The sequence below is a fragment of the Ischnura elegans genome, chromosome 12, assembly GCF_921293095.1.
Source record: "Ischnura elegans chromosome 12, ioIscEleg1.1, whole genome shotgun sequence".
In the NCBI taxonomy this organism is placed as follows: Eukaryota; Metazoa; Arthropoda; class Insecta; order Odonata; family Coenagrionidae; genus Ischnura; species Ischnura elegans.
In genome coordinates this window covers 30,096,969-30,109,679 of record NC_060257.1, presented here as the reverse complement: position 1 = coordinate 30,109,679, position 12,711 = coordinate 30,096,969, and the positions used below count along the sequence as shown (strand labels likewise).

The window sequence follows — 12,711 nt, the reverse complement described above, 5'->3', positions numbered from 1 at the left end:
AGTTAGAGTGACCAGAATTTTACATTATAATATGGGAAAGGTTACATTCAGAGAAATACTCCTTTTGATACCAGAATTAAGATACATCACAATGGCACATCCTTAACAACCTCAGCCTTCACTCTGACTTGACCAACACGTTTGAGTCAAATAGTCATGATTACAATCTGGTCAGTGTGTGGAACAACGACGGGCTGTAATCTAGGTCATGCTAATGCACATATGCCCCAAAGATATTTTTTTGCAGTAAACTATTGTTACAATTAAACACATGCAAGCAGTGGCAGATACATATGGGGGGTGCGCACCTCCCCTTGTGGGGCCACCCGTGCCAGAATTCATCATTTAAGGAAGAGAGTCACAATTGTAACGCCTTTATATCATAAGATAGCATTCTCTTGTACATTTGTGTAGTCAGTTAAAATAAAACTTCCTTAAACTTTGCAAGTGACTTGATCATTTTTTTAATACAATTAAAGTAAAGGTAGTTCAAGATATCTTTCCTGCCCCCCCTTGAGGTTTTTCTGTACCCACCACTGCATGCAAGTGACCTCTGAATATGAGACTAACCTCTGAGTAGTACAGCTCGTACTGATGGGGTTTAGGAGCTGGTGGAGACGTTGGCTGTTCCCACTGGACGAGGAGGGATGTGGCCGAGGTGGGCGTCACTCGCAGATTGGTGGGAGGTCCCGGGACGTGCGCTTCCGTCTGCGTCCTCACTTTGAGAGGAGAAGATGGTGCACCAGCACCATGGCGATTGTGCGCCACCACCCTGAACCAGTACTCACGGCCAGGCACCAGTCCAGGCACATTCACCTCCTCAAGACGGGATCGAGTAGTGTTCACAACTCGCTCTCTGATTCACAAAAGAAGATTGGTAGAGACAAGAACATTAAATAACAATAGTTTTACTACAAAAAACATTAAAAGCAATTACGTGTAAAGGCTTAATCAAGTCTTATAATGTGAACACATAAACATACTTTAGTATCACAACAGCTATCTTACAGTAGGCTGTGGCAGATCTATGGGAGGGGGATAAGGTGGAATAAGCCTCCCCTCCCCCTCATTGGGTTGAAACCCACACAAGACAAAATTGAAATTTTTGAGGTTGCCACTTCGTACAAAAGTATTTAGTTATATTTCCCTTGAATTGAAATGCAAAATAGCTCTAAAGTTAGGGCCTACTTTACACACTTTTAGCATGTTACAATCCAAAAGCAGATCCAATTTACACTAGATAGGATGGTAATTTTGTTTGGACCCACACTACTGCTGGGAGGTGACCCCCCACCCCTTGTCCCTATACTGGATTCACAACTGGTGGTAAGTCAGATTATGTGGTAGATCATAATTTAAGTTTTTGTAATGCAGCTGTTGAATTCTTTGCCTCATTTGCTTTCACATCCAAAGTCAGCGCTCCCTCCTTCCCTTTTGTTTCTCACGCTCCCAACCCATTCAGCCACAGGAAGTGCAAGCACGTAAGTTAAGACATGCTGTGAACGTGATCTTGCCATACACCCCATCTAATAACAGAAGCGCTGATGAGAGGGATGACGGCTCCTTGGGGGAGTTGGCGTGGAAATGCGAATGAAGTAACAATAATGTGTGATTGTTTCAAACAAGTGAGTTCTTCCTTTTTCTGCACGACTTTCCCTCGCAGTAGGTTTTCGCAGGTTTTTCACGCCCCCCTTCTTGTGAGGGCGTTTTCCTGCAGTGGGTTTTTTCCAATAAGGACGACAGTCATTATCCTTAGGTTTTTCTCACATTCACTAACATCTTTTTACACTTGGTCAATAGTAACTTTGTTAATTTATAATGCTAATTGTTGATTGAAAATGGAACTTCTACTTATTTTTATGCAATTTATCTGCATGTAATTTCATGAGCAACTTGACAATGTATTTAACTGCATATATTTAATGTTTGACGAGGGGTTAGATGGAAGATGGGACTTTCTAGTCCCAATCTCGCCCAATAAAGACGTATTATTATACTCCTTAAAACGGCGAGGACAAGAGAGCCATGGCGACTTACAGATTATGAGTTTCAAAACAGATTCCCCCTTGACCCCCTTAACACGTTGCGTACCGGGGTATGCTAATGTTCAGAATATAACTTTACCCAATAAAACATTATGATGCATCAATTCATTATGAATAACGAACAACAACTGAAAACAACCTAATGAATACGTATTGTACGCTTTAAAATTGTTTAGGTTGACGCGCCTATATGACGAGAATCTTTGTCATCCGTCAGGAATGTTCGGGAAAAAAATGACAAGAATTCTCGCCATCGGTATGCAACGTGTTAAATGCTTCACGTAATTAATAGATACCCCCTTACACCACCAAGTCATTTTCTTCCAAGGTGAATCTCAGACTGGGTTAACCGAGGTAAACAAAGATGCTGACATCTCAAGTCCACTCTGTGGCACAGGAGACATGGTTCATCCTGATTAAGCAATCAGAAAATCTGCTTCGAATCCCAACTAAGGCAAATGATTTTTTCACAGCAAATTCCATCCCTGGTGTGAATCAAAAGGCATTATGTAGAGCTCAATCGACTTTTTCCTTTCAGGGAGGCAGAGAATATGTTGTGCACACTACTTGTGAGTTTTCACTACCCCAGAATGTGCTCATCATGTCTTTAAGTTGAGTGAACAATAAACTCAATCTACATCCTACCCCATAAGCAGCCTAAAAAGGCGTGTGGCAGGGAGGGTTAGGACCCCAACCGTTTACATATAAAAAGCAGATGATAAAACAAAATTACGACTATTGTTTATTAAGGTCATTTACGGTTAGGGGGAAGTGAATTTCCATATCTATCTGTTTGGCAAAATATCTCTCTTAATTTATCGCTTCTGTCCGACCTGAAAATATAGTGGTGCCCCAGGATGATGCCGTGGATTAAAACTTGAAATGTGGAATGTGGCTTGGGAATTGTGGAGTAAAAGAAATAACAGAATTACCTCTCCGATCCTTCCTGGCGGTAGAACACTGAATAGGTGAATATGGTGCTGTTGTTTTTGGTCGGCGCCTTCCATTTGAGGGTGACGAACCGCTTGTCAACATACACGGCAGCAAGAGCTCTGGGCATCGAAGGCACATCCTTGGTTGGCTGGGACTCGCCTGATGTGTGCGTACCGTCGATAGCAGACGGCAAAAGGGAGGAAATGACAGGTGGTATGGTATGTGCCGCAGCAGCGGTGGGATAACGAGGGGTGGTAGGTTGTGGGTGTTTTATCTTAGAATCTGGGCAACAAGAATGTTTCAGACAGTTATGGGATTTTTTTTTTGATTTTCGGTGAATCATTTAACCAACAGGCAGTAGTAGAAGTACAGAGGAGAGTAACGATTGGAATCGGCAAACACAATGAAGATACGTGCACAATTACGTTGGATATTACAAGAGTTTAGGGGTAAATTATAAAAAGGTATCGTTAACCAATGCAGGGTTAATGGAGTTTTTGAGGTGTTAATGGAAATATAGCCATGAAGGAAAAAATGAAAAAAAAAATGGACAAAAAAAAGGCAGAAAATCATAAGAATGTCAACACAAGAGGTACATTGAAAAAAAAAAACATAATCATAGGTTAGCACAGAAAACATGATAACTGAAAACATATAATTAAAGTATAAACATGCATAAGTGCCACCATTAAAAGCATCTAGCAAAAATAAGCTAAAAAAAGGGTGAAATCTCAGTCAAGAGAATATGAAAAAATCACCCGATACATCAAGGAAGTACTGGAGAGAATTTTAAATAATTTAGTCCTTTAACCCCTAAAGGTTGATTCAACCATGTCCCAGGGCAGTGCCATTGATTATTATTTATGGAAGATATCATAGGAAATCTTTACAACAATTTTTGACAGTTACATTTTGCTTTGAACAAAATCTGTTTTACCTGAATACAAATCATTTGGAAAATTATGGTTGATCAAAATAATAATAAATCAAAATCATACCCATCTAAAAAAAACTAGTCCTCTTTTAGACCAGATTACCCTAAAAATTCTTACAAAAAACCTGCCCGAAGTAGGGGATAGTGAATTTTGCAATAATCAAGGACAAGCATTAGGTTTTGTAAAATAAAAGATTCACAAAAATTTCAAAGTTTTTCAGGAGAATGAGTTTTGGCAAGAAGTTGTGATGGCAAACATCAAACAATTTGGAATCAAACAAATGAAAGATATGAGAAAAAACTGATATTGACCATGTTTCTGTCACCAAAAGAATACAGGGTAATAAAAATAAAATAATATTGTGATGACCAAATGACTGAGATTTCACGGAACACAAGTGAAAATGTTTTGTTAACTGCAATCAATACATGAAGAGTTAAATGAAAAAGGATAGGAAAATTTTGTCTCACTATTATTTGAAATAAGCCTCGACTGAAGAAAAGGAAAAGATCACATTTCTTCAAATATATTGAGAATCACGTGACCATTAAGGTTTGATATAAATACACAGCTCTTTTACACTTCATAAATAGACACCTCATTCGCATATTAACTATCAAACCACATTCAAGTAAACAAGAAAATGTACACATCAGCAATGTGTTTGTACCCTTACTTTTATCTAAAATATTACGATAAAAATTTTATGTTAAAGAAAATTCAATATGTCACAAAGCTAATGTGAAATTTTCCTCGGCAAAGTCAACTGAGGTTTAGGGTCAACTTCTGATCTAAGGTAAAAATACTGATGGCTTATAGAAGACTTAATATACTTCATAAAATAAACAAACATTTAGTCACGGGGCTAAATCATCAAGAACAGATTGAAGGACAGACGATATTTCAGGCAAACACTAAATAAAATAACAAAGTCAATGCCTGTTTTACATTAATATTCTAAAACATCCTTCATTGTTATGATAAAAAATTAAAAAATAACTGTGTTATAAACCAATTTAAAGTATTGAACACCAGGAGTTTGACATATTAGAAGACTAAGATATGCTTAAGATATAAACCAATAATATTGGCAGAAAAATTATTATCAAATAACAAAAAAAGAGTATTACCAAACAAGGTACCAATCGGAGCAATGTGAAGTCTAGCTTCTGCATGCACATTCCCAGCTGGGTTTGAAGCAACACACTGAAATATTCCTGAGTCCAGAGCCATCAGTCCGAGGATCCTCAGGTTGTTGCCATTAACCACCTGGTTGAATGAAGTAAAAAATTATTAGCACATAGCAGAGAATGAATTCTGTATGTAATTCTAATACAGTAAGCCCTCAATATACAAACAAGATGCATTCCAAGATCTTGCTCATAATTTGGAAAAAAAACAGTCAAGACATCAAAAATACAAGTGTAGTTATCCTGCAAAATTCCATACAGCATAACCATTTTGCATTAATTCACAATGGAGACAAACTGACATAGCTGCAGGTGCGACAGCTAGATCAGTTGGTCTCCATTAGGTGGAGCCAAAAAAATTTTGCTGCCTGCGGAAAGAAGAATGAGCCAAATGCTGAACCGTTCTTCAGTTCACAATTGTTAAATTGATAATTTGTTTAACCTATGCCAAAAGTGCGGATTCCTCTATGCCACACTGCCTTGCATGGGCCAATTCAAAAGGCACTAAATTTGAAATTTAACACGTTGAGAACCAGGGCATTTAAATTCCTAGGAACGCCGATTCTGGGAAATATGTGCCCATTAGGGCATAATGCCTTTGGTTTAAACATGGTTAAAAAGCTAATGTTTAGAATATAACTTTATCCAATTTAACGTTATGATGCTTCAATTCATTATGAATAATGAACAACAACTGAAAACGTATAAAGGAATACATATTGTACGCTTTAAAATTGTTTAGGTTGACGCGCCTATATGACGAGAATCTTCGCCATCCATCCGGAACGTTCGGGAAAAAAATGACGAGAATTCTCACCATCCATACGCAACGTGTTAAGCATGCCTGATTTTTTTAAAGGGGTAGCCTTCATTAAAATGCAAATATCCTGGTGCTTTTGCGTCAGACACAATTTTTTTTTTAAATGACCGCAAAAAAAATCAAAGAAGTGCAAATTTATGCACGGTCTAATAATTCGGGGCAAACCTTCTTTCTTTCTTAACAACGAATGGATGGGCCAACATTTGGGCACTTGTTGTAGGCATTTTAACCACGTGAAGTGGGAAGGAACCAATACCAAATGGGCAGTATTAGAGGAAGTGCCAAGAGGCACCCCTGCCATGAGGGATGGTCCGGGAGAGTAAAGCCGCTTTAGCGATCCCTACCATGGGGGAAAGTGCACTTGAGCTCTTCCCGGGTAGAAATAAAAGCTTAGGGAAACTATGGTCAAACGTTTAAAAACGTTTCACCTACGCTGACTGTAACCTGGGACGTATTGTACGCTGTAAATGCTGTAAATTGTACGCTGACTGTAGGTGAAACGTTTAAAAACGTTTCACCTACAGTCAGCGTACAATACGTTTAAAAACGTTCCTGCAGTCTAAGGGTTAATATCAAAGATATTACAACTTGGATATCGATGGTCAAGTTCTAACAACACGTATCTGAAATTCGGCCCATTTGAGATGGGTATTTTAAACAAAGTGTAATAATATTAAAAAATAAAATACAAGCAAAGAACAACTCTTTATTTGCAAATGAATGCTCCTTTTTCAGATTTATGAACTTTTGGTTTTTAATTTCAGTGTGCAAGTAAAAGAAATTAATTGTTTTTTTGGTCTCCTGAAAAGTTGCTATTTTTGAGATAAGTGTTGTTGGAACTTAGCCATCTATATCTATGTAACGCTATTTTTATAACTCGTCGTGGATATTACAGATAGGTTGTGTATGTAACGTTGTCAAAATATCCATCGTGTAATAACAAAATGTTTTGGATATATCAGCCTTATTCATATAACCAATGGATATCGTCTGCTGTAAGGGTAACCACTGGAACTGAACCAAATCCTCCCACCTCAGTAATAGCTAATAAGTAATTTCATAACTATACATTTTGTAACAATTAAAAAATATGCATACCTGAAGGTACTCATTCTGGTTGATGGGATCTCCATTTTTCACCCAGTGCACACGTGGTTCAGGCCTGCCAGATACTTTGCACTCCAGCTCAAGATCTTCCTTCTCTTGACCCCAGTGGTCTTTCGGCTTTTTCACAAAAACTGGGGGAACTGAAATGATTGGATTGGTTTCTCATTAGATATCAGGGTATTTTTCTCTTGCAAGTCCAATGAATTACTTGGAAATTATAAATTCAATGAGATCAGAAACATATGCAAATTAACCAGCAGTGAAAGTTAATGGCGTCTCAACTTCTTAGTTGGGTAAGCCAATATACTGACTTCTATACCTGTAGCAAAAACAACAGCAAGTTGAGAGATGTGCTAATTGTATAGAAAACCAAAGTCTGACCACAATAATTACATTTATGCATAAGGAGATGTGAAAGAGTTACATCATATTAAGCTAATTTCACGTAAAAGAAAAAAATTAATAAACGCAGACAGATATAATAAAAAACTACAGAGTATTTTCTATACTAATTTTTTCTTAAATGACCTTCCACACTTCACTGTATTAATTATGGAAAAAAGCAAGCAATAAGGAATTAACCCTTTCAACATGGCTCTCTCATTAATGCAGACCTATCTTTTCCTACACATATTTTGACATAAAAAGTGATAGGACATAAAAAGTGAAAAGAAGCAACATTCTTCTTTGGATTGAAAGGAGTCAAGGTGAGGAAATGTGAAAGCGAAATATACTCAGAATTGTGAGGGGAGAAGATACCAGATATAGTATTTCCAGCAGTGAAAGTGTTAGGGCACAAAAATTGTTCATTAACTTCGACTTACCTAATACTTGAAGGGAAGCAGAAGCATCTACTGAATCTTCTTTGTTTTCAGCACGGCACTGGTATGTCCCTTCATCATCTTCCTGGACTCTCTCAATCTGCAAACTACCGGACCCAACCATCATCAAGCGGCTGTCCAGAAACCTATCAATTCAGGAATGAATATTAAATGAGATTAAAAAATATTTTAATACACATTGGCTCAGATGAATCACTACATACTGCTGGAACAACAAAACATGCATGGAGAAGAAGTTTGAAGTAGTTTATACATGAAAATGATTCCTCACGGTCAAAACTGACTCTATTTCCACTGTTTCCAGCCAACTGGTTCACAAAATGTGATATGTAAATGAAATTTTTTTTTCTATTATTCTTTTGTACTATTTCATTTCTTCAAAGACATCATAATTGCAATTTCAACTGAAGCTTAACTTACTGAATAGTAGCGAAATAACCTCAATTCTGTTCATTTCATTGCTGAAAAATGTAATTTTATTTCTTTTCTTGATAAAAGCAAACCTCCATCATGAAATGTTTTTTTTACAGAGTTCAACAATTCCTTACGAATATTTTGGCAATTAAAAATTGCTAAGACATTATTGATGGATGAAAGAGAAAGAAAATAAAAATAGAATAAAGAAAATAACTCTAATGGGATAAAAAATCTACCTAGCAATAATTGTTATGAACGCAGGTTCCATCACAGGCATCTACCAAAAACTTCTCAAAAATAACTGAATCTTGCGCAACTCAATGCAACATATTTCAGAGTTCATGCAAAAAAAATTGCTGCACAACTTTGTTTACAAATGTATCACAAGGGAACAGAATGAATTAATTGCAATAATGGTACTCACGTCATATCTATCGTAACACCATCTTTGAGCCACATGATAACTGGTCTTGGGTTACCACTGGCAGCACAGTCAAGAACCACAGTTCTTCCTTTCACAACCACAGAAGACCGAGGCTTAGCTGTGAATACTGGGGGAGTGGCTCCTTCTACAGAAGAAATCACGAATTAGATTCAATCTTACATATCTACTAATAAAATACTTTCATAACATTGGGAATTTCAGATAATACTAAAATTCAGAAGTTATGATGGCAGTGACTAAACCTGCTTACCTGGATCACGCTCCACAGTGAGCCGGGCAATTCGACTCAAACGATATTTCCCCAAACTGGACACATTGCAACGGTATTGGCCAGAATCCGAAAGTGATACCTCATCAACTTCCAAGGAACCTGAAGATACAAAAATATAAATCAGATCTTCACAAAAATATTTCCTGAAGCCTGTATTCAAAATACACTATTATTGCGATGATGTACTGCGGCATGAAAAAACTACTAATTTACTCCTCTTTGTTAAAAATATGAGCATTAAATACAGCTTTACAAAAATAAAAAGGCAAAATAGCACCAATTGAAATAAAAATAAATAATTTTATGAAATGCAAATTTTAAGGAAATAAGAATATAATGGATATATATTATAAAGCTTCACACAATATTTAGTTCATCATTTCTAGTCAGTATATTAACAATAAAACCCACATTTAATTTTTTTATATTAAATATTTTCATAAACATAATAAATGAATTTTTTTAAAGCTTTTTGGAAACCTGATCAGATGTAGACACTCCAGAGGCTACGCACCTCTAAGGTTAAATGAAAAACATACTAAGTAAAAAAGTACTGCATACACCTTTCTAAAGGGCAAAATTCCTATCCTTACTGGCAAAATACAAATATGATACTGTAGTGAACTCTTGATACAAAATGTAGTTCAATACGAAAACTTCAAAACATTAGATTCAAATGCTTATGGGATTGCTGCTGTGTACTTGTTGTTTTTTATGCAAAATTCCACCTCTAATTCTAAAGATGTCTTCACGTTGAAGAACCTTCATATTTAACCTGAAGACCCCCAAGGATGGGAGGAGAAATTTCTGAAAAACAACAATTACATGGCAGTAATCCAGGAAGGCAGAATGGAGCAATCAACTACTAGCCACCGAAACTTGAAAGCCAACTGCTTCCAAATCTCTAATGGCACTTTAATAATGGATCGAGGAAATCTACACTTTGTAGAACATCCAATGATGTTGCAGAAACTAACAAGCCACAATTTATTTCTCAAAATTATCCATAACCATGCACTGTTTTGAATTATAAAGTTATTCTGAGACAATTTCCCATTTCACTACCCACCAGAGGGCAACACCGTCATCCGAGTGCTATCCATGGAGAGGGGCTGTCCGTCTCGCAGCCATGTGATGGTTACTTTGGGTGAGAGGGCAGCTGCATAGGATGGCCCCACAAACGGTGGGCCATTCGATGAGGCCGCTGGGAGGCACGCAAAATGAGCAGTTCCCCCAGGCAGAACCAACTGATCCTGAGGGTGGATCTCAATACACGGTGGGCCTGTCAACAAAAAAACAAACCCACCTTTGAAAACCCACACTTATTTTCCCTCCACTTACTATTTTGTACATTTAATAGATCAAATCACATAGGGAAATGCCAAATATGAAATTATGGTGATTCCCTCACTAGTTCAACTAAGCCATAATAAGAAGAGGCAAATTTCTGAGCATCCAAGCCGCAAAATCAATAGTTTTCATACTTTTTACCAGCTTTCTTATCATATTTCCTTTCTTATTAACACTACATACTTCCATCCTTTATTAGATTGATAGTGTTTGTTATTCAAATGCAATACATTTATAATTCTCCATGATAAATAAGTATGTAATTCACAATCTTATAATATATATAATAAAGGTAACAGTGGAAATATAAATAAAGGTAACATATAAATTTTGCTAATATTTTAGGCGGTATTTTAAATCCTCACTACCCTATGCAGGTGTAGAGGTGATCCCCCATAGATAAGCAACATAGTATACCCATAAATAATAATTATAATGATGATATTGTACACATATGTATATGTGTGTTCTGATTACTCACGTGCCACTCCCACCCATGCCTTCCGGCTGACTATGGACCCAACCGATTCAATGGTGGCCATGCACTGGTAGAAGCCCTCTTGGGCTCCAGGGCCACCTCGAATGCTTGACAAGGACCCACAGCCCTCATCTGTGTCATCGTCCACAGCAGTGACAACGCCATCCTCTGGACCTCGGCCACCTCTCCTTCCAGACCCCAACGACCAGATGTTTGTCAGCAACAGGGAGCCATTTGGAAGTTGTGACCTGTACCGCAGAAAGAGAAATTAAATACATTTTAAACATACCACAAAGATGACAGAAAAAGGAATAAAAATTATACAATCGATTTTTTTTAAATTCCTTTATCCACACAAATGGGGAAAGCTTTAACAGATTCTGAAGCATTACAATTTAAAAATAAGATTTCATTAAAAAATGTTTCTCTCGCGACAATTTTTCAAGAAACTTTGATGTAAACAAATTATATTACTTTTTATCATTCTCCTTCCTTTTAATGATCGCAGCGCCGCCATTGGATTTTGGTGGCCAATTTTTGAACTAATATCCACATTTAGTTTTAAATTGCGAATAAAATCAAGATAGAATTCTACTCATAATAAAAGTGTTAGAATATTATATAGTCATCTGGTTTTGAGTTATTCTGAAAATTCCAGCTAGCTAGCTAATCGGAAAGCGGGTTAAAATTGAGCTGCAAGATTTGACCCAGACAAGATGACGAACAACAAAGGTAGTTTATAATAACGTTGTGAAAAATGGGTCAATTCCATGGCCTCCTTAAATACTATTAAATAAGTATTAAAGGTGGCCATGATCAATTCACCCAAATCCAATCTGGTCATTTCCTCTTGGGTCACCGATTTCAACCAAATGAGGCAAATTGTCTTCATTCGACTAGAAAACGGAAACCCCACACTATTCATGTAATGTATTCAACTGTTTACAAGATATTGCAGTGACGTAATACTGAGAATTTGCGAAAGCGTCTTCCCATTAGACGTCATATCTCCAGAAATAAGGAAGATATAAAAGTATGCAGTGGCTCAATTAAAAAATATATATTGAGATGCATTATTAACACATTGTATTATAAAATGTATACAATTTTGGTCACTTTTTCAAGGGAATCTTGACTTACATTCCCTTGAAAAAGCGACCAGCATCGGTAGGGAAACCCGAAAATTGGCGCGGCGACATGGCTCAAAAGTATTTTTTTAATTAACATTACGACTACACGCGAAAGTTTTAACAAGCAATTTTAATAATTTTAAGCCAAATTCAATTTTTCAAGTTGATTTTTGACGATGTAGCAACCCATTCGAGCCAACCCTTAAGGCGGACAATAAATGGAAACACTTTCACATATCGATGGCTAAGTTCTAACAACAAGTATCTCAAAAATAGAAACTTTACAGGAGAGCAAAAAAAGCGATTGAGTTTTTTTTACTAAAAAACTGAAATTAGAAACTAAAAGTTCATAAACTGAAAAAGGAGCATTCATTTCCAAATAAAGAATTGTCCTTTGCTTGTATTTTACTTTTTTTTTAAATGTTATTACACTTCGTTTAAGATACCCGTCTCAAACCGGCCGAATTTCAGATACGTGTTGTTATAACTTAGCCATCGATATGATTCTCAATGATACATATAATTGAAGATCAGTTCAAAAATTCAATTTTACGCTATTTTACTTTAATTGTGTTTCCTCTATTTTACGAAAAATTGACGAATGGCACTCATACCTCGCAAAAGTCGAAAAATAAAAAGTTTGAATTGATCTTTCTTCAGACGTATCTCGTATACGAGTTTAAGTAAAATGGTACAACTACAATGAATCATTTAAACCCCGATGTTCATTTTAAAACACCCCGTAGAA

At 36.6% G+C, this 12,711-nt stretch overlaps 1 protein-coding gene across 4 annotated transcripts in view; it reads right to left on the bottom strand.

Moving 5' to 3' along the window:
- Positions 1-12,711, bottom strand: part of LOC124169663 (neogenin) — a 354,395-nt gene that overhangs the window by 54,439 nt on the left and 287,245 nt on the right. For 3 of the 4 annotated variants that reach the window (XM_046548314.1, XM_046548318.1, XM_046548315.1), the window contains exons 3-11: positions 10,837-11,081; positions 10,075-10,287; positions 8,985-9,104; positions 8,714-8,858; positions 7,855-7,997; positions 7,022-7,170; positions 5,044-5,182; positions 2,978-3,260; positions 571-856 (exon numbers count right to left, since the gene is read on the bottom strand). In XM_046548314.1, the coding sequence (XP_046404270.1) occupies positions 571-856; positions 2,978-3,260; positions 5,044-5,182; positions 7,022-7,170; positions 7,855-7,997; positions 8,714-8,858; positions 8,985-9,104; positions 10,075-10,287; positions 10,837-11,081 (1,723 nt within the window). The remainder of the gene's footprint in view (positions 1-570; positions 857-2,977; positions 3,261-5,043; positions 5,183-7,021; positions 7,171-7,854; positions 7,998-8,713; positions 8,859-8,984; positions 9,105-10,074; positions 10,288-10,836; positions 11,082-12,711) is intronic. The other variant, XM_046548317.1, reaches the window with a different exon arrangement.